At 38.6% G+C, this 22,547-nt stretch overlaps 1 protein-coding gene across 1 annotated transcript in view; it reads left to right on the top strand.

Annotated features, from left to right (window-relative positions):
• The window catches only part of CCDC146 (coiled-coil domain containing 146), a 115,971-nt gene that overhangs the window by 12,687 nt on the left and 80,737 nt on the right, over positions 1 to 22,547 (top strand). Inside the window, exon 2 of the mRNA XM_081800657.1 lies at positions 6,939 to 7,108. Within this exon, the coding sequence (XP_081656783.1) occupies positions 6,950 to 7,108 (159 nt within the window). The 5' untranslated portion in view covers positions 6,939 to 6,949. The remainder of the gene's footprint in view (positions 1 to 6,938; positions 7,109 to 22,547) is intronic.

The following is a 22,547-nucleotide window of genomic DNA, read 5'->3' as shown; positions in this document are numbered from 1 at the left end:
TTCACACAGGAAGGGGAGAAATGAGATTCAAGCCTGAACTGATGAACTTCAAAGCATTCATTTCCATTACCCCATGCTGTCATCCTGGGAGACTAAGTTAAAGCCACTAATCCTAGTCTTAGATGAAATAACAGGAAGAAGAGGAGGAGGAGGACGACCACCACGATGATGAATAAGGGAGGAGCCAGGGCTGTTGCATTTGGGAAGCAGCAGCGATAGCCCATCTACATGAAGCTCCTTGCCAAGGAAACAGACCCATCTAGACTCACAATTCCTACTGACTAGCGTATGGGGAAGAGGAAAGGCGTAAATTAAAGAGCAGGTTTGCAAGGCAATGACCTAATTAGACAGGACACACAGACTAGTAATGCTATGAATATGCTTTCAGGTATGTTTTTAAAAATTTAAGCAAAGGTGACAGAAGAATTTGAAAAACATGCACATTTTTGTAGCAAAAGTAAGGAATGGCCTGCAATGTGAAGATTCTAGATTGCACGCAAACATATAGAATCTCTGCTTCGCAGACCTTCTGGAAGACTGTCAGCTTCAGACCTACTTGAGCATTCCAAACCTCCCACAGGATTTGGAACTGTTTCTGCTCACTACCAAATTATTTGGTAACCAGTAAGGGAACAGATAGGGCCTCTCAGGCATCCTTTGAATTTCTGAAGCCTGACTGGACTTGTAGAATGACTGTAAATTATTGCAGATATAAGACCAGTGCTTCTTGCCACACTTTGCGTTTGTGAAAGCTTTCCTTTGGTTTGTAACTATAGCAACAAGTTCTATAGCCCATTGTTTTGCACAGCTCAGTCTTACCACTTCATGGACCGCCTAATGATCACTGTTCTACATAGAATTGTCTTTAATTGACTTACATCGTATTGGCCTGCTCTTTGCTAAAGGGGTCTTAGCTTTACACCTTTGCAGTGACAGAAGTCAAATTCCTTTAACCTGCTGTATCCTTGATCCTGCTTTCCATTATTGGAGGCTAAGAGGAAAGGGCTTTATCAAGGCCACGGCAAGAGTCCTATATGGTATAAAGGGTAAGGGATTTGGAGCCAGTGGACATGAGTTTGAATAAATCCTGCCACTTATTGCTGTGTGATCTTGGGCACATCACTTATATTCTCTGACCTTCAATTTCCTTGTCTGTAAAATGGAGATAATAATAGTTATGGACATGGTTGTTGTAAGAATAAAGTGAAATATTATGAAGGAAAGCTTCATTTAAACTGTGAAGGGCTATATAAATGCTATTACTAAGTGCAGAGGGTGAACGACCACTGGGCAGGAGTGCCCGCCTGCTGATGAGGGCAACCAGGAGCCTATGTTAGAGACAAGAATCACGTCTGTTTCTATGACAGTCTTCCACGTGGGTGGACTTCCCATCATGACCCTATATGTTATACCCATTCAGAAGTGAGTAATATGGAGCTCATTTCGACTGTGTGGGTTTCTGAGAAAACAAAAAAATAGTAAGTTTTAAAGAGAAAGAGAATAACTTTTCTTGGCTCTGTGTTTGATGCTGGAGGGCAGTATGCAGCGGGAGGCAAAAGGACAGTGAAATGAGTTGGGAGAAGGCCTAGAGCTCTCTCAGCTTCCTTCCCTCCCAAGGAGGGAGCTTATCTTATGACAGTCTTTGGTTCTCTGCGCTCGTGGGCAGTGAACAGGCTCCTCGCTGGTTACGCATGTGCATAATTTAAGATTTAACTAATACTGTGAACATTTACTTTAAGGCTAGATATGCACTTGGAGCTTCCTCTCAAGAGTTTTCTTTTATGTCTATGTATGTATGTGTGTATGTTTTTAACCCACATTGTTACTTTAACCCTTCAGTTTTGAGGCAAATTTTATCTGTACATACTGAACTGCAATGGTTTTATTTTTTCTGTCCCAGATTGGAGTTTTTTTACAGGGTTTTTTGTTTGGTTTGGTTTGGTTTTTTGAGAGAGGGAGGTTTTTTTATTTTTTCTTTTCATTTTTTTAGGAACAGAAAGAAGTTGTGGTTTGATTTGTTAGGTTTGTTTTGAATGACAAAGCTTTTCTTCCCCCCTTCTTAAAAACAGGACCTGAAGTCTGTATCTATATCTTTTAAAAAAATGTTTCAAGTCTAATCATGTCTTTGTATAATAATAATGGGTATTATGTAATTGTATGTGAATAAAAGATCTACACATGAATAAATGCAATGATTGTTGCATTTAGGACTCCCGAACTGGTAGTATCTGGTGATGATGTTGTTGTTGGATTAAGTGGATCTGAGGTAACTGTAGGCTGCGTGTGGGATCTGCTACCGAACATTTTGAGCCTGTGATATGTGGACCAGAGGCCTTTCAGAAAAGGCCTTCAATGCTGACTTTTAATCTTATCTTTAAAAGAGAATATGCATATAATCACAGAGATACACTGACAGGACTGAGAGGCACTTGTCATATAATTTTAAATATACCACAATTGTTGAAAACTCATTTTGACATTTCTATGTTTTTAAATAAGTATAGGAAACTGAAACAAACAAAATAGTTGTCCCAGACGTCTCCCTTCCTCCAACAGGTCCAGCTCTGAGTTACTGTACAAATAGTCCCGTAACTCACCCATAGCAATGGGGTGCTGGGGGAGGGAGCATGTGGTCATGTGTCCAGGGCAGATAGAAGAGTTAACTTATGAAAAAGAATGGTGTGGGACCATATCATTTTTGACTTTACATGATACCCTGCTATTCTCAAATGAGCAAAACTTGTGCTGGTTCAGTGGCAAATAATATTGAAAGTGTGGTTTCCTGCTACATCTTTCTTGAAGCAAGCGTTGCCCTTTATCTTCAAAAGGTCACCATCATTTGTGTATCCTGTCCTATTCCCTGGTGCACGGACCATTTAGTTTTTGCATGCGCTCCTTGTAACTGTCAAGAAAAATTTCCTTAAGAGTTCAAAATCAAAACACAAAATGATGATCACTTCTTTGGCTTTTGAGAAGAGGAAGTGGTGGTTTGTCTTACAACATAAGGCATACCCTGCAATGTTTATTGCTTAATTATTCTGTGTGAAGCTTCCTATTTTGGCTTTATCTTTTAACCCTGAAACAAAGTGTAAATAATAGAGAAGCTCAGTGGTCATATGGAATAGGACTAAAGCTTTTATTTACCTCCCTTTCTCCTTCACTAGCCTTTTGCTTTTCTGTGTGAAAGCTCCGTACATGTCCTCTCCCTTCTAGAAAGCCTCATAAAAGCGTGTCCTCTCTTCTTCGGACCCCTACAGCATAGCATGGTGTGGCCTTGGCGCAGGTCCTTAGCATCTAACCTTCCAATAGGGCTGCTTCACTGTGGCATTTGCTATGGGAATCCTGCCTGCTGGAAATGTGTCGTGCATGGTAACCCTGCTTCTGTGGTCCACACTTTCATAGCACCTGTTCCAGTTATATTTATTTTTACATTTTATCTCTGTGATTCTCTGATTAATTTCTATCTTGCTCACCAGCCTGTGAGCGCCCCTGAGGCCAGACACCTGGTCTGGTTTTGCTCACCAATGAATCTATCTCCTGCCCATAGCAGAGGGAGCTGACTCACAGCCACTAAATTGTCTCCGTGCCTTCAAATTCACACCCCTTCCAAGACATTCCTCTCATTATCACCAACACCTTTACAAGCTCAGATAACTCCTCAATGCCAAAAAAAAAAAATCTAAATTCCAGGCTACAGGCTGCTTTTAAAGGCTTATCTCAATGTTGGTATGACAACATTGCTTTATATTTAGGTTTATTTTACCTTACCTTGTATGATATAGAGCTAGTTATTCCCTGCCTTGATTTCTCTTTATATTGTAAATTGCTTGCCTCTTTGTAAATTATTGCTCCTCGTAAAACAACTGACTTAGTATTATGGAGATACGCGTCTCTAGAATTACTATACTTGATAGCTGTGTTCTTCCTATACCAGAAATTTAGATATTTTATAAATATTCTCTTGTTTATATCATGTAGACTGAGAATATATCTTATTCTATTTTTTTATTAATAGCTGTCAATCCTATTGCCTGCAGCACGGAGATCCTGACATAATGGGCTTTGCAATCCTACATTAATGAACCCTTGAATATTTGTTTAATCTGTTAAACTTTGCTATCTCCTGAAGCTCTTTCCAAACTGTTATTTAATTAGATTAATTAGTGTCTTAGGTTTAAGTTCACATGAGACTTCTGCATTTGTCTCTATTGTATTTTCTTACTTTCCTACTCACTCTCCCTTTCTTTTCTGAAGGTCAAAGTTTGTCTGGTAATGTCTATCAGAACTCTTACAGTGTCTTTTCGTTGCTTCCCTGTGTATAATGTTTTACCCGATTGAAAATATTTGGAATGTTTTCAAGGTCCTAGAGACTGAAAAACCTCAGGAGATCGAGGAATCTGTACAAATTCAGCACAGTGCCCTTCTTTCGTTGCCTAGCGAAGCAGTGCTTTGACAAGATGGCCTGAAATTAAGTTTTGAAAGCTAATGCCATCTCCATTATCCAAATCCCAAGAGCCTTTAAAATATATTTTTAAATAAATATGTGTACTATACTTTGCAAGGCTGTGATAGCAGAAAACTGGCAACATTCCATGTATTTATAATTCGGGGGTTGTTTGACTAGGTTATGGCACATCCACGCAAAGGAGGGGCATGCAAGTGTGCAACGGCGTGAGGGTTACCTGTACGGAGTTCCTCGGGGTATATTATTAAGTCTACGTGCGTGGGTTTTCTTCAAAATTATATGGAGAGTGGAGGGGTGGGTGGAAGGGTTCCGATAAAACAGAATTGCCCATGAATTGTTATTTATTAAAACCGGTGGATGGATACTTGAGGATTCATTATGCCATTCTGTTATTTTTGTTTATATTTGAAATATTTCTTTAAGGAAACGCTAACGTTAACAGGTATGGTCTAATGTTCTGAGGGAAATGTTTTTCTGGGATAGTCATTAACAGGTTTTCACCCATGAAATGGTTGAACTGACATATTTTAGCTTATAAACACAAACAAATCTACATATGTAATCACACCTTTTCAGCTCCTTGAAGATTTAAATGATAAACTGTGATCAATTGCCAAAATCGAAGTGTTGTGCTGCCTTAATAACAACAGGTTCTTTTAAAACACTGCTTTATGGCACTGAAAAAAAACATGCGGGTATTTTTTTTTTTAAAGATTTTATTTATTTATTTGAGAGAGAGAATGAGATAGAGAGAGAGAGCATGAGAGGGGAGAGGGTCAGAGGGAGAAGCAGACTCCCTGCTGAGCAGGGAGCCCGATGCGGGACTCGATCCCGGGGCTCCAGGATCATGACCTGAGCTGAAGACAGATGCTTAACCAACTGAGCCACCCAGGCGCCCAAAATATGCAGGTATTAAGGGAGTGGGAGTCCAAATGATGTCAGTGGCTATCAATATCACATGAAGAAAGACAACCAAATGAAGCCAAAACAAAAAACAAAACAAAAGACAACCAGACATTTAGTGCCTCCTGATGGAAGTACATGCTACCACCTATGAAGTATTTTTGCAGCAGGAAGAGGAAAACAAGCGTACGTGTAATTTATGTCTGTGGTTGAAAATTAGAGATAGCAGAATGGAAGCTATAAGTCCACAGGTGTGATCCCACTTAACTTGTGTCTGTATGAAACAGAGAAATTAGTTACTGTGACTCCCATTTTAGAGAGGAGGAAAGGAAACTTAATGAATAAATGGCATACCTATGGCCACTTGATGAATAAATTTAGGAGCCAGAGCCTAGCATGCCTTCCAGATTCATATTACAGAACATGCTTTCCATATTAAAAGAATGGGGATCCCATCATCAGGGAGCAGCTAATCTGATAAGATAGACATGAGAGATGATAGATGTTCAACAGAAGATCCAGACCTTTAATTTATGACAGTTGGAGTTATCTTCTCTGGCAAGAGAAAAGTACATGTTTACCTTTCTGTTAAGTGCAGATTCACATGTGTCAGAGATCAAAAGAGCAAAAGATTAGAGGCTTTTTTTTTTTTTTTAATGCAATTGAGGCTTCTTACCAGATCTCTTAGAAGAGCAATGATCCCAATGCCACCAAAATGGGCCAGGAGAGACCTTGCAGGCCAAGACAGGTCCTTTTAGAAATTGCTCTGGGTCCACTTGAATATGTGAGCAAATCAATGGGCAGCACATAGGCTGGCTACGTGACTTGTGCAGTCATATAAGGACCCACTCTCAGAAAGGCCTGAGCTTGGTTTAATGCTCTAGGGTCATCATCCTGGTATCCTGAATTTTATTCTTGAGCTGACGTTTTGTAAGTGAGGTCTGACGGGACAATTAAGCATGCACGTGGCCAGCAGATACAGGTGAGGTGGCAAGGCAGAACATACAAGCATCAGCCTGAGCTGTGGCCACAGCAAAAATACAGGTATCGAGCAAGTAAACTGTTGGACTGGTGCACAGGTGTGTGCCGCGGGCAGTGTTGGCCATAGCAGGGTGTTGGTTTTTAGTTTCCCAAAAATAATTCGAATTATTTTGTGTTCTATTTGACACATAATGGTGATTTGAATTATCTTTGTGTTATATTTTAAGGGTGAATATTATGTTTATTTACCCAATCAATGAATAGTAATTGAGTGTTAACTATAATGCTCAATAAACAAAATGGGGTTTCTGCTCTCATGGAGCTTAGATAACTTTTTCCCCCAATTAATGCCACAATAGCCTCCTTTTTAAAATTAGAATTATTGATTTGAGTGTAGCGGTGGAGAATATCTTTGTAACAAAGCAGTCTTTATCTACAATTTATCTATAGCTAAGTGTACTGACCTATAACTTCATTGGAGAATAGCTTACCCCAGTTGACCTTTGCTTGCTTTCATTATTTTCCACTAATTTTACTTTATGTGTGAAGATATCCCTAAATAGCTGAATCTGGAATGATTTTATTTTAGAATTGTGAAAAATGGAAGACAGTACCACAGACACAGAACAAGAAGAGGAAGAGGAGAAAGACGAAAAAGATCAGGAGGACCCCATTTATGCTGTAGCACCCACAATATATATCCAAGATGAGCGATGTGTTGATTTATCTACAACTCCAGCTTTCATTTGTCTGCAAGAGGTAGGTTTCTCTCTACGTATTACTATACTCAGACCTGAATCATCATCAACTGAAAAATCAGATGAAGCTAATATTATTATCAAAATGACTTATCACATGTAACCTGTAGGCAATATACACAGTTTGGAGCACTTTAAAATAAAATAGTCCCCACCTTCTCTTCCAAAGTCCTATCATACAATCCTGCACTAACATAGTAGTGTAAGTTCTGACACTTTCATAGCATAATAAATATTTGCATATATGTGGTCATTTAAGTACATTCCATAGGTGCCTAAATGAAATAAAAGAGCAAATTTCTTTCATTCTTGAATATACTACATTTACTTCCATAAAACGAAGATAAAAGATCTTGATATACAATGATAGAAAAATCAATATTTACCTAACTAAATGTCTCTAGAGGAGTAGAGCTTTGAAATACACTGCTTTGTATTAGCAGAGAAGCAAAAAAAGGAAATATGATTTTTGTCTGATTTTTGTCTTATTGTCTAATTAAAAAAAAAAAACCAAGATGAACATTTAGGAAATGCCCATATATGAGGAGAGTTTCTTTTTTAAATAATAACTGACTACATAATGCAACTGTTACCTTGTCATGCTTGAGAACTCTACTGGACTATTAACTTTATGCAAATATAACTGAATGTAACTGAATAAAACCTCTAAGTAAGTTGATAGTCATAATAAAAATAAGCTTAGGGGCGCCTTAGCTCACTCAGCTGAGCGTCCAACTCTTGGTTTTGGCTCCAGTCATGATCCCAGGGTCATGGGATCGAGCCCCGCCTTGGGTCACACTCAGTGGAGAGTCTGCTTGGGATTCTCTGCCTCTCCCTCTGCCCCTCCCCTGCTCTCTGTCTCTGAAATAAATAAATCTTTAAAAATATAAAAATTAGAATAAGCTTAAAAAGTCTTAGAACAAAATCAGAGTTCATTCAAAACCAAGAAGCAAAGCCAAATCCCCACCCAAATATTTTACTGGTGTAAATATTTGAAACAGTTGCTGCCACTGCTGTTGAGTGTTTATTTTATATATACAAACATCATGTCAGGAACACAAGATATCAACTTGTCCTGTTACTGGTGGTGTGAATTTTGATCACTCAGTCAAGGCAGTGACTTCCACAGTTTCCTCCTCTGTACAGTTATTTTTCTGTTTGAAATTAATAAACACCTATGGGGAGATACTCTGAGACTGAGATTTAAGTATCCTATTCCTCCTAAAATTTCCACCTACTAGTTTTACATTCTTGATGATACTTGCCCAAATCAGTTCTTATTATGATGGTTGCCAAATGATGATTGTCTAATTCCATTATTCCTTCTACATTTATTAGTTGGCTTCCTGCTGTAAGGAAGAACCTTCTTTTCTTTATTTCTATCTACCTTTTTCCTATCTACCTATCCATCTATCATCTATCTATCTATCTATCTATCTATCTATCTATCTATCTATCTATCATCTTTCCCTATGAGTTCTTATTCTTTTCAATGGTTTATAATCCATTACTGTCATTATTTGTTTTGATGTCTCAATTTTCCCTGATTTGGCCATTGTACACCCCTTCAAGAAGACTCACTTGTCCTTTTGACATGACCCTATGATTCTTTGTGTAATTCTTTACTTTCTGTCATAAGAATGCTTTCCAGACTCATCTTGCATTTTCTTTGCTCCAACCCTGGAATTCTCAAAATTTCTCGAAGGATCCCTGGTTCCTTTTAGTGGAGAATGATATATTTGCAAACTTAGACCTTATGCTGGGTATGCTCATAGGTACTGGTCTGTCATTGTTTCTAAGTCCTCTCAGCAGACAGAGAAAGGCAACAGATGCACTAATGTATTTATCCACAAATTTATATCTATTTCTTTATTTGTATTTATATATTTAAAACCATGAATCCACATCTTTAGTCCTAATATTTTTAAGTAACCAGGTTCTCTATTTCTGCTAAAATCCATTGTATATCCAACTTTTTGCAGTAGAATTTCTACTTTTATACCACTACCCTTAACAATTCTATCAAATAAAAAATAAGGCTAGAGTTCATTTCTACTAAAGGTTACACTAATAATAAAAATTATAGTCAAGTTTTTTAAGGCATAGATAAAGAAGCATGAAAGGTTTGTTTTGTAAAGACAAAGGTGAACCTAGGACAACTTCTCCTGCATATTGATGTTCAAGGTAGCAATTTATTAACTATCTCAAGAATCTCTCAGCGTACGTGTATGCATACATTGTAGTTATTAATCATTGGGTATGACCAGCCCCTGAGAAGGTGGATACCTTAGATTATAGCGTCAAAGAACCGTCTTATCTACCCTTTTGAGTAGTGTAAAATTGCATCAGTAATGAAATCAGTAATTCTGCATGACAGTTCCTCAGGCCAATCATCTTGCAGAATGATTCTTGGTGTCAAACAACTTTATTTCCATAAGAAACACCACTGAAATAGTTTCTATTGGCATCTATAGCTTTATTTACTAATTCTTTCAACATTCCTCTAAGATTTATGAGTCTTGACAACATTTTTGACCCACTTTATATAAGCGTCCTTCCTTCGGTTATCTAAACAGAAGCTGTATTTGCAGAATAGCAAGAGTTCAGATGGCAACTGAAAGAAAGCAGTCAGAAATCCACTTCCAAAGGTCCAGATGTTTGGCATCACATTGAAAGAACCAGAAGCCGCTTACAGCGTTTATTGTTATTAATGCTAGTCACATAATTGGCCCACACTACCAAAACACGGATGGCATGGTCTCATTTAACATTGCCTGTAGAATATGGTCAGTATGGTGTTCATGGCACTGTGTGATTTGGGCCCAAACCACGTGTGCAATCTAATAATTCACTTAGCCTCTCATGATCTTATGGTTATGGTGCACTCCTTCACAGGGACTCTCCCACAGTCAGATGCCTAGGAAACTTGCACATATTCACAAAGCATGATGCAAGGTTATGGCTGTCCAGAAATACTCCTGGTCCCATTGCATCTTGAAAGACTGTGCCAGTCACACTAAAAGAAATCAAACCAAATACTTGTAGAGATCATACTTTGCAACCCCTGCATCTATTCCTCACCTTTTAGAGTCTGGCTCAATTCCCATGTCCTTGGAGAAATTTTGCCAGTGTTTCCTACAACCTCTCAACTGTTTGAGCATTTGTAGACTATACCTGTCACCTGTTCCTGGTCATTAACAGATATTTATTGAATATCTTCTTTTCGTATAATATTTTACATGGAAAATCTAGAATTCTCCACTGACACTGTGATTGTATTAATCAGTAAGACCTAACAGGGCAGGAACTGCACTGTGTTAATTCATACTTTGGGATGAATTTTTCCAAGTGGTGCTTGGGAACTAAGCCACAAAGTTCCCAGCAGTGGACTGTGTGGTTTAACGCTGGACGTCTTCTCCCCAACTCTGCCATCGCTGCCTACCTATGAAGCATGACGCTCCATAGATTTTTCTTGTCTTATTAAAATTTGATGGTGCTCAATTTTATTTTTATTTAAAAATTTTTTGTTATCAAAAAATATTTTTTTGTTATATAACATATGTACAGTGATGCTCACAAATAGTGTGTAGCTTGGTGAATGTTCACATATTCCTATAACCAATACATTCAGAACCAAATTCATCCTTCTTCTCCCAATCCTAATTCTCCGCCTGTATTCTCTCTGTTAGTTTGAGAGATAAATATCTCTTTTCATTATCTCTTGAATTTATCTGTTCTCCATTCCTGCCACATTCCCATTCAGATCAAGATATGTTTCCTACAACCCAGGAGGTGTCCCTTGCGACTCTTCCTAGTCATTGCTCCCACCAAAGTTAACCACTATTCTGACTTATGACTACACATAAGTTTTGCCTCTTCTTAGATATCATATAGATGGAATCATACAGTATGTGTTTCTTTGTGTCTGGCTTCTTTTGCTCACCATTTTGTCCTTGAAATTCATCATAGCATTGTGGGTGGCAGTAATGCATTCTTTTTTATTGCTGTATAGCGTTCTTAAATGTAAATATGCCATGATTAGCTTGTCCATTCTATTCTGTTTAGAGATTGGGGTTGTTTCCTGTTTGGGATGACTATGAATAAAGTTCCATGATCATTCCTGTGCATGCCTTATACTTATGAATTCATTTATTTTGGGTGTATACCTAGGAGTGGGGCTACTGTCTCATAGTCTAGGTTTATATTCAGCTTTAGGAGATAACTTCAAATAGCTTTCCAAAAAGATTATACCAACATACACTCTGAGGGCCATATATAACTCTTGTTGTCCCATACAGTGGCAAGGATTATGTATTATTTTATTTGTATCCTAGGCAGCACCTGGCTCAAGACCTTGCACAGAGGCAAGCAGGAAATATCTAGCATTAAAAAATCATTTTTTCAACAAATAGTTTGTGTGTCTCTCTGTTCAAAGCATCATTACTAGATGCTGTGCACATCCAGGCTTAAGACAAGTTATAGCTTTCACGGTATTCCCCAAGTTAGGATTTCTATTTCTGTCTGTACATTGTTGCGTAAAGTACCACTGATTTGTAAGTGGGACCTCAGGTGTCAAATGTCAATGTGTCAGATGTTGAAGTTTTTTCCAAGCCAGAAAGCCACTCTTGCTTTAATGCCAAGGGCCAAAATCAAAACATGCAATTATTTGCCTAAGCCTTTTGGTTTTTTGTTTTTCACCAAGAACCTTCCTTCTCTTCATTTCTTGAAAATAATTCTTGTGCCAGTCGTAGTTACGTCTTTGACCTGTGAAGAGCGAAGGTAGCATGGGAGCATTTGGGAGGCACGAGGGGGCAATGTGAACATTGGAGGGAAACACTGAGGAAGTAGAAGTGTGCATCAATATAGAATATGAAATTCTGTAAGGGTAGAGTGTGGGGGTGTTCAAGTCGTGTGGGTGAGTAGATGAAGATGGACTAGGCGTGCTGATGGTGACCTTTTGACTGAAACAGGTTATATATAAAACTACGATCTCTTGGACTTCTTACAAAACGTGTAATAAATATATTTGTGTCCAAGTGTTAGTTGCATGTCAGATTTGGAAGCCGTTGAGATATCAAGAAGTTTTTGAAGAGTAATGGGAAACTTTAAGTCTCAATCCATTTCACAAATATTAATTCAGTGCCCATTATGTGCCAAGCTCTATGCTAGGAGATGTTCATTATGGTTATTATTAAAGTCACTCAAGTCAAATGTACCCCTCCCACCCCTTTGTTTCGAGGGCCGTCCGTATGCTGCATAGCACCAGACACCACAGGCGTTCACGGGCTAAAGCGTATTAAAGGTTACTATTCTGTAGAAGCTTAGCTTGGGGAAAAGAAACTTGAAATACTAAATATTGACAAAAGGCAACATTTAATTGTGAACCTGGAAGGTGCAATCAGAGTTATCGGAACTGAATGGAAAGAACAATCTCTGTGGGAATGAGATGATCTGGAAAAAGCTTTTCGGAGGAGTAGGTCGCGAGAGGGGATATTGCAGCCATATGCATGGTGTCCACTATGAACCTCTTTTCTGTCCTTAAGCTTTGCCCACATGCATACGTGCACGTACTGGGAATATCTTTACCAAATGACCCTAAGGTACCTCAAGCTAAACACGCTCAGAACTAAATTCATTCTTCTTCTCCTAAACCTGATTTTTGTCCTGTATTCTATCAGTTGGTTCTCGTAAACACCTATTGAATTTGTCTCTGTTCCATTCCTGCCGTATCACCAATTAGAATGCCATTTCTAAGAGAAGATGTAGGGAGAGACCGAACCAAGGCAGTGGCAATGGGAAAAAGGATAGAATACATACATATAGGAGAGATACTAAAGAAATAGAAAATGCTGGACCTAGTGTCTGAATGGACAGGGAGGAGGGGAGTGAGGAAGAGGAAAGACTCTGAACTGATGCTTGGATCATGGTATTCTAAGTGACAGAGAATTCAGGAGAAGCAATGGGTCTGAGAGGAATGTCCAATATGTGGATCTTGAGTTTCCCAGGGAAGTCTTTGGGCTGGATATATAGACATAAAGGATTCTCAGTAGTATTCAGATTGCTTTCTCAAAGGTTTGCAGATTGCTTTTTATGTATATTTAACAGCACCTTCTACTACTGTGTGTTTATAAAAAGATGTTGCTATCATTTACTTAATTCCCTACTTTTACTGGGATATTCACATGTTCAAAAGATACCTTCTTATTCTTTATACATTTCATTCTCCTAAGGCTGGTAATAGATTAAATAACTTCAGGAATTTTTAATAAAAATTTTTGATTAGTTACTAAAAATATTGGTGATTTTTGGATGCTACTAAAGCTTCCTTCATTTTCTAGCTTTGACCTCCTATAGGTACTGATGAGTTTCTTGGGTTAATCTGTAATGAAATTTAAAATGTTTTTCAAGAGTGAAAATGATTTCTATTTCTTTCATACATGAATTAATCAAGTAACTGTTTACAAAGGTGAAAATATAAGATCCTCACCCTCAAGGAGCGGACAGTCAATGTAGTTTTAAGTGTGTAATTTAATTCCCATAGTGACTCCATAAGGAATAGGAATTTTATTTATTTTTTTTAAAGATTTTATTTATTTATTTGAGAGAGAGAGAGAGAGCACATGAGAGGGGGGAGGGTCAGAGGGAGAAGCAGACTCCCCGCCGAGCAGGGAGCTCGATGCGGGACTTGATCCAGGGACTCCAGGATCATGACCTGAGCCGAAGGCAGTTGCTTAACCAACTGAGCCACCCAGGTGCCCAAGGAATAGGAACTTTAAGATATTATTTTTATCTTAAAATTCTGAAAGGTTGAGACTTGCCCTGGGCAGGTACTGAGTCAACCAAGGAACCCTGTCTCCTGTCTCCTACCTTAGTGCATATTTCATCTGACACTCTTCACTGGACATTCATACATTTAAACAGTACTATTTTAGGATTTTAAAAATAGACTTTTTAAGTAAACTGTATATTAAAAGAAAAAATAAAGGTAAATATTTAATGTTCTATTTAAATATTTCCCCTTAGCTTTCCTATCCTTTTCTTAGTTATCACACTTCATTAATAGCTGTATGTGGAGGATATGCATTTAAAAAAACTACTAAATCTCTTTTTAAAATCTTCCTACAAGTCGTGTTGGCCTGTTTTCACGTGTCCTTTAGACATCCAGGCAGCCTTGCAAGAATAATTTTTCAAGATTTTTTTTTGTCTGTCAAGAAACTTTAAATAGACTGATAATTTATTAAATACAGATAGGTTCCATGTTTCCCATAAAGTTTTTGGTTTTTTGGCTTTTTTTTTTTTTTTTTTAACTCTGACAGTAAGGTGGAAATTTAAAAATCTTTCCAGTATGGAAAAAGACTTTGGGACATGCTTGGAATGCACTTAAACATTTGTGGTTTTGACATGGCTAATATCTATTTACAAAGATTAAAGGTTTATATTAGGATTATAAGACTACAAGCCACATTCCACTTTGCAAAGTACATTAACAGCCCTAAATTCAATCAGTAAAATCATACACCGCAGAAGAGTCTGGGGGAAGAGAAAAGAAAGTTCCATGTTAGCATATCCTTATACTTGGCACTTTTGAAATGAAAAACATGAAGGTTGATTCTGGCCAGGAATCCAGGGTGTTGTCAGAAAAACTGCTATCTGAACATGTGATCGGTGGCAAGTGGGAGTCAGAAGAGACTTGAAAGTCAGGGACAGAGAAGAATTGATTGTTCCTCTGTCTCCTATCTGAGATTATCTTCCTTCACTTATTCTAAAATCTTTACTGAGCATTGAGCACATGCCAGACTCAGGGCTGGGAATAAGAGGAAGATGCCACAAAGACCCTACCCCCACACAGCTCATCTGTCCCTTCCTCTGTGTGGTTAATTGTCCTTAATTTCCCTTTCTCTTTTTTGATTCTCTTACAGAGAATCTCTTACAGGTCCACACATAGTGAGGACCTAGTTTGTGTAGTGCGTGGGCCTATGTTTATTTTTCATTATATATTTAATAACATTTTAACTACCTCTGTATTTTTCACTGATTCTTTAGCTAAACTGTTATAAGCAAGTTGGTTAAATACTAAAAATAATAATCTGAAGGGGCTCCTGGGTGGCTCAGTAGGTTAAGCACTCTGCCTCTTGATCTCAGCTCAGGTCTTGACCTCCGGGTTATGAGTTAAGCCCCATGTTGGAGCCTACTTTAAAAAAACAAATCTAAATTCAGATGCTTGTTTTCTGAATTGTCACTGTGAACAGATGTTGCTTTTTAAAATAAGGATTAGGAAGAAATATTTAGTCGTATTATTTTTTCCTTTGAGAAAGTTCTTGAGAGAGAAAGTAAGTTGACTTTTGAAAGCTTGTGGCTCTCAGGAGAGAACATGCATTTTGTGAAACAGAACCTTCAGTAACCCAAGAACTATTTGAATATACATTTGCCCTGAAACAACACGGGGATTAGGGGTACCAATCCCCCTGCACAGTTGAAAATCCACATGTAACTTTAGACTCCCTCCCAGAACTTAACTACTAAAAGCCTACTCTTGGCTGTACTAATAACATAAGTAGTAGATGAACATATATTTTGCATGCTCTATGTATTATACACTGTATTCTTACAATAAGGTAAGCTAGAGAAAAAAAATGTTATTAAGAAAATCATAAGGAGGAAAAAATACATTTACAGTACTGTACTGTGTTTCATATTGAAAAAAAAAATACATGTGTAAGTGGACCCATGCAGTTCAAACTGGTGTTGCTCCATCCATGTTGTAGGATGTGACAGGATTTCTGTCCGTTTTAAGACTGAATAATATTCCATTGTATGTATATACCACATTTTGTTTATCCATTCATCAGTCTATGGACACTTGGGTGATTTCCACCTGTTGGCTATTATGAATAATGTTGCTATGAACAGGGTGTACAAATACCTCTTCAAGATCCTCACTTTCAATTTTTTTGAATATATATATATATATATATCTCCACAAGTAGAATTTGCCAGATTGTGAATTTGTATAGTCTGAAATTTCATTGTTATTGCTAAACTGCTCTGCACAGAGGTTGTAATAATTTATGTTCTCAGGAACAATAAATGAATGTGACTTTACTCATACCAGCACTGTGTGCTATCTAACTTTTTGAACTTTGTCACTCTGATGGGAGAAAATGTATCTCATCATAGTTTTCATTTACATTTACCTTAAAATGCATGGAGTGGAGCTTCTTTTCCTATGTTTAAGACTGTTTTAAAAATACAGTATATGAACAGAAAATGTCATGTATAGGAAGGCAAACAGATCAGGAGACAGTTGCCATTGAAATGATAGTTTATTACTCACAGTTCCTAAGAAAAGGGGGCATGCCATGCCATGATGGGCAACATGGGTAAGCACTGGAATAGTCAAGAGGCAGAGGGAGAGGGAGGAACTGGGCAAGAGAGCCTTTATTGTGATTTTCTTGGGAAGGAATGGGTGAAGCAGGGTAGGCAGGCTTGGAATTGGTTGGTAGGAATAGGTTCAGTGAGCTCTGGGGCATAGGGGCGGTCCCTAGTGACCTGGTACTAGGCTCTGGGGTGATTAGGGCAAGTGTATAGTGGCCTGAATGTGAGAGCCTAATAAGGAGACGCTTAAGAGTGTGGACTCTGGATTGGTTGGTTTGCATTTGAGAAGTGGACCTCCAGCAGGAGGACTCCTTTCAAAGTGGGGGAGGGGGACAAGGAGGAAGGCTGGAGGCCAAGGCAAAATGACTCAGGCATATGATCAGGTTGTCTAGAATAAGCTGCATCTGGCCAGCACAGCACACAGAGCAGACATTAAAGCATCAACTCTAGTAGGAAGCAAGGAGCATGGTTAATACAAAGACCCATTTGTGACTTCTTTTTTTGTGAATTCTGTTCACATCTTTTTTTCCATTTTTCTATTGTGTAGTTTTTTCCTTATAGATTCATAGAAACTCTTTATACATGTAGAACGTAGGCCTTTTTGTATAATATGCATTGCAAAAGTCTCTCAGTTTGTTGGATTTCTTTTGCGTTTGCTTAAGGTGGTTTTTCTTGATGTGGAAATTTGTTTTTTATTGTGCTTTTCTTTTACAGCTTCAGATTCTGTGTCATACTTTAAGAAGACCTTTGTTCCTCTGAGATCATAAATGTGTTTCCTGTATTTTCTCCCAGTACATTGATGGTTTGAGTCATCATATTGTGACCTTTGTTACATCCAGCATTTATGTTGATATAGGGGTAAACCGAAAGGAGATGCCAGCAGCAAGCTTAGAACCTAATGCCAAGTCCAATATCTTGAGGCAAAAGTTCTTTACATTATTCTCAGCCCATCCATACCCAACAGAGGCAAACAGGTACACCAGGGTGCATCCAAGATATGAAATAAGGGGGTGCAAGAATTACCTGACATCAAACCTCAAATTAAAAAGATAGAGGCTTTGCTGTCTGAAAAGACAACATCTAAGAATGGATAAGCCCAAAATATCTTAAACCTTTTCTTTTTTAAGATTTTATTTATTTATTTGACAGAGAGATAGCAAGAGAGGGAACACAAGCAGGGGGGTGGGAGAGGGAGAGGGAGAAGCAGGCTTCCCGCGGAGCAGGGAGCCCAATGCGGGGCTCGATCCCAGGACCCTGGGATCATGACCTGAGCTGAAGGCAGACGCTTAACAACTGAGCCACCCAGGCACCCCTATCTTAAATCTTAATGGCTTGTAAAGAAAATCTCTGATCTGTCTGGGTGGGGGGAATGGTTCAGGTAAAATGGGTCTTAGTTCTAGCTCCTCATGTACTGGCCGCACAGCCCTGAGCAAGAAATTCCAGTTCTCTGAATCCCATTTTACACTAAGAGTACACTTCTCAGCTTATTATCCTTCAGGGGTACCTCAGTGTCTACCATGGTGGTTTTCACCCTGTTTTTAAACTGCTTCTATCACTTTTTTCCAGTGGGAATCTTATAGCAAGCACAGTAGGTAAAACAGATTTAGATGTTGTGGGCACAGAGGGGAAGGATGCAGAGGGGAAGGTCCCCCGTGCGCTCCCCTTCACGTCTCCTGTCACCCCCAGCACCACGGGGAAACCCCATGCTCTGTACAGATAATCTGTGAATTGAATAAAACTGAGCTTTCTCCCACCTAAAAATCCATCCCAGCACAGCCAAAAGGAAACAGAACTGCCTCCAGAAAGCCTTGGAAAGCAATTTGATTATCCTGAAGGTTCCTTCAGGAACAGAGGAGGGAGTTCTACAGCGCCTCATGCAACGAAACTTCTGAAAATTCCTTGTCGCAGCAGATGCCTCTCTCACATGCCTCTTAGCCCCTCTTTAAAAACTCCTCCAGAAACTGTTTTCCCACCCCCAAGCTGGTTCCCCCCCCATCTCTGCTTATCTTCTCCTTGACATCTTGACCATTTCATTATTTTGTAAAATGGTCTTCCGAGTTCCTTCCAATTTTCCTTCCCACACAGTATCCCACCATCACCTCAGACCCAGACACAGAACTGAGCAATCAGTAGGTGGCAGGGGAGATAATAGATACTTAAATTTGAATTTTTCCTTCCCTTAGATTTTCTTGCCCAAGATCGTCACCTCTTTGACCTTACAGGCAAATCCCTTTACAGTCTCCACCATTCCTCTCTTCTTTTTGCTACTGACCCCGGCCACAGACCCCATGCTCTGGCCAAATTAGACCCATTATTGTTTTCCGAACTAGCTCCGGATTTTCCAACCCACTGACGCCTTTGCTCCTCCTGAACCCAGCCCGAAAGTGCTCTCCTTCACATTTCCGTGCTTCAGTATTCTGCTCATCTTGCAAGGACCGCTCAGAGCCTGCCTTTTTCTTGAAGCATCTCACTTCCCGACCAAGTGAGATCACTGTTGCTGCTGTCGCGTTTCCTGCATACTGCTTGTACCTGATGCCACTTACTCTTTTCTGTCCTGTTTTTTAAATGAAACTATAGTAGCTTTAGGAATTTTGAAAGCAGGATGCCTATGCTATTCGTCTTGATATTCCCTGCAAACTCTTGGTTAGCTTACCATCGTGTGTGTAGCCATGCCATTTTCAAAAGAATGCATGTGCATAGTAATTAGTACAGCCTTCCACCAAAAAAAATCACACTACTGAATCACCATTTTACAAAGCGAACTTAAAGAGGAGAAATTTCTTCGGAGTTTCTGAATGAATTTAACCACATCAAGTCCACCTAAAACCTCAGAGATTTAAATGTCTAAAGTTAGAAATTTCACACCAAGTTAGAATCATCATGCATCTATTCTAGTTTTATTTTTGCTGGCTGAGCCCCCCAAGGAATATGCAATAGGGAGGCAATGATTTTCAAATATTTTTTTGGAAACAAAACCTCTTCTTTAAGTGAAACTTAAGGTGGATCCCCAAGATGTAAAATGAAAGCACAACTATTCTAGGCGAACTCTGTTTCATGCATCACACATTCTCCTGGTTTCTTCCCACCTGGCTTCCTTTGGCATTCGTGAGATATGTCTGCAGAACCTCAGGGACACAGCTTGAGAAGCTCTACTCTAGTAGTTCAGCATGTGAAACCCCAACTCCATATTCATCACACAAACATCAGTCTTCCTGTCCATCTTGCATAGCTACTCATGGTATCAGAACCTCTCTAGATTTATAATCGTTGACTTGATCAGATAAAGACAACGTTTTTACCTGCATGTAAGACATAAATAAAAAGTCACCATCACTAAAACCATTCATTTGTAAGTGATATTTACATTTTTAAAGAATCATTTTATATAATAAATGAAATTAAGAACTTTGGCATTTACATGAGAAATCTTCTGGCTTCCACAAAGAGATGGAAAAACATTCCATGCTCATGGATTGGAAGAATAGACATTGTGAAAGTGTCTATGCTGCCCAGAGCAATCTACACTTTCAATGCATTCCCTATCAAAATACCATCAACTTTTTTCACAGAGCTGGAACAAACAATCCTAAAATTTGTATGGAACCAGAAAAGACCCCAAATCACCAGAGGATTGTTGAAAAAGAAAACCAAAGCTGAGGGCATCACAATGCCTGACTTCAAGCTCTATTACAAAGCTGTGATCAAGACAGCATGGTATTGGCACAAAAACAGACACATAGATCAGTGGAACAGAATAGAGAGCCCAGAAATGGACCTTCAACTCTGTGGCCAACTAATCTTCGACAAATCAGGAAAGAATGTCCAATGGAAAAAAGACAGTCTCTTCAATAAATGATGCTGGGAAAATTGGACAGCAACATGCAGAAGAATGAAACTGGACCACTTTCTTACACCATACATGAAGATAAAACTCAAAATGGATGAAAGACCTAAATGTGAGACAGGAATCCATCAAAATCCTAGAGGAGAACATAGGCAGTAACCTCTTCGACATTGGCCACAGCGACCTCTTTCAAGACATGTCTCTAAAGGCAAGGGAAACAAGCAAAAATGAACTTTGGGGACTTCATCAAGATATATGGCTTCCAAGAAACTTACAAAGTGCTTTGTACTTAAGCATAATGTTTTCACTGTAACCATGGAAGTAAAATAGTGTTTGGAGAGATAAAATACTTGTTTGGCCTTCTCTGTCAGAGTTGTTATAAATTCTGACTTAGCTGCAGGAAGAAAATAATTCTTAACTACTAGGTTAAGTAGGGACATTAACACACTTGAAAATGTATTAATTTTTAAAATATCTCCTGTCAGCAGAATATTATGTAATTGTTTTAGAAGATACAAAAAAATTTGCCTCACCTTAAATTGAGATTTAACTGGAATCATTTTCCACTTAAAAAATTCACACAGAAAGCCAGAGCAGGGGTGATACTGAGATTTACTTTTTTTTTTTTTTAAGATTTTATTTATTTATTTGTCAGAGAGAGAGCACAAGCAGGGGGTATGGCAGGCAGAGGGAGAAGCAGTCTCCCCGCTGAGCAGGGAGCCCGATGTGGGACTCCATCCCAGGACCCTGGGATCAGGACCTGAACCAAAGGCAGACACTTAACTGAGTCACCCAGATGTCCCCTGAGATTTTCTTCTGTGTGAACTTTAGCTTGGAATCGCCATAGGTAATTTGTCATGGAAAATTAGCCCATTTCATGAGAAAGCCAGGAAAGCTAAAAAGGGGTAATGGTCCACACATGATAAACAGTTTGCAGGGAACAGAGGTTTGTTTGTTTGTTGTTTGTTTGTTTTTCAGGGAAGACTTTAGTGAGTGTAAAACATAACCTCCCTATTGCAGCATTAATCACAGCAGAGAGAACATTGGAAATGCCCCAAGGAACGTGTCCAGCACATGACTGGCACTCAGCAAGTAACAGCTACTTATCATTATTAGTATTCAGAAGCAAGAATCTAGAAACAAAAACTAAAACAGGTTACTTAATTAACTAAAAAAAAAATGTGATACTATCATTACTGGATGGGAAATAAATGTAAACAAGTAGTTTTGTGGACCCTTCTTTGATAAACTTTCACAACATTAGCACAAACTATTTGTTTCCTGCAGAAGATGAGAAAACTGATTTCCAGAGACAGAAACTGAACAAGTTTTCAGATTCTGAATGGTCCCAGATAAGATGAACCTTTGCATGAGGCCTTTTGTAATAGAGAAACAATTCATCTTCAATAGTGTCATCCTTAATTACTTAAGAAAGCCTCGAATGCTAGAGATTAAACTCAAATTTTGACAGTTTGTATAGTTATTATTTGGAAAAAAATCATATCCAAAATACTGGGTAAGCATATAGCATCATGCTATACATATAGTAGGCAAATGATACATATTTCTATTAAAATAATAAATACAAATGTAATATCAGTTATCTTAAGAGGCTAAGGCTAAATGTAAGGCTGTTTATAAATATGATTTTTGGGAGGGAATTTAAAAAGAAGAGTTTTTATCCTCAGAGGCATAGTGTAGGTTTCCTTCTGAAAATCACTAATAAAATAATACAGATCTTTTTGAGGTTCCTTGTGATGTCTAGGAAGATGCTGATCATGAATTAGCTAGATCATGGTTTTAATTTTGGTTTACCCCTGAGACTTTAGGTGAGCAAAAGTGCAGAGGCAGAATTAAGTATGGACATGGGGACGGTAGGCTGCTGACCTGACAGAGAAATTCTCTCTGCCCCTCCCCAGCTCACACGCGTGCTCTCTCTCTCTCTCTCTCTAATAAAATAAATAAATCTCTAAAACAACAACAACAACACACAGTATCCTACACGACAACACTCCAAACTCACACGGTGCTGCCTCCCAGAAGATGCAGTATCTGAGGCTTCCATAGATCATTGCCTCCTCCCTTCACGGTGAAGTGACTAAGTCACAAGCAGTGATTTCTGGAATACCATGTCTAGACTGCCATAACCTCTTTTAAGACATCTAGTAACTCATCAAAATAGTGGTGCTGGCAGAAGCAAGGAAAAGCACATCGAAGTCTA

This window comes from Leptonychotes weddellii, chromosome 12 (genome assembly GCF_054177405.1).
Source record: "Leptonychotes weddellii isolate Sample4059 chromosome 12, ASM5417740v2, whole genome shotgun sequence".
Classification (NCBI taxonomy): domain Eukaryota; kingdom Metazoa; phylum Chordata; class Mammalia; order Carnivora; family Phocidae; genus Leptonychotes; species Leptonychotes weddellii.
Note: the sequence above shows the minus strand (reverse complement) of the source record. Positions and strands in the feature narration are given on the sequence as shown.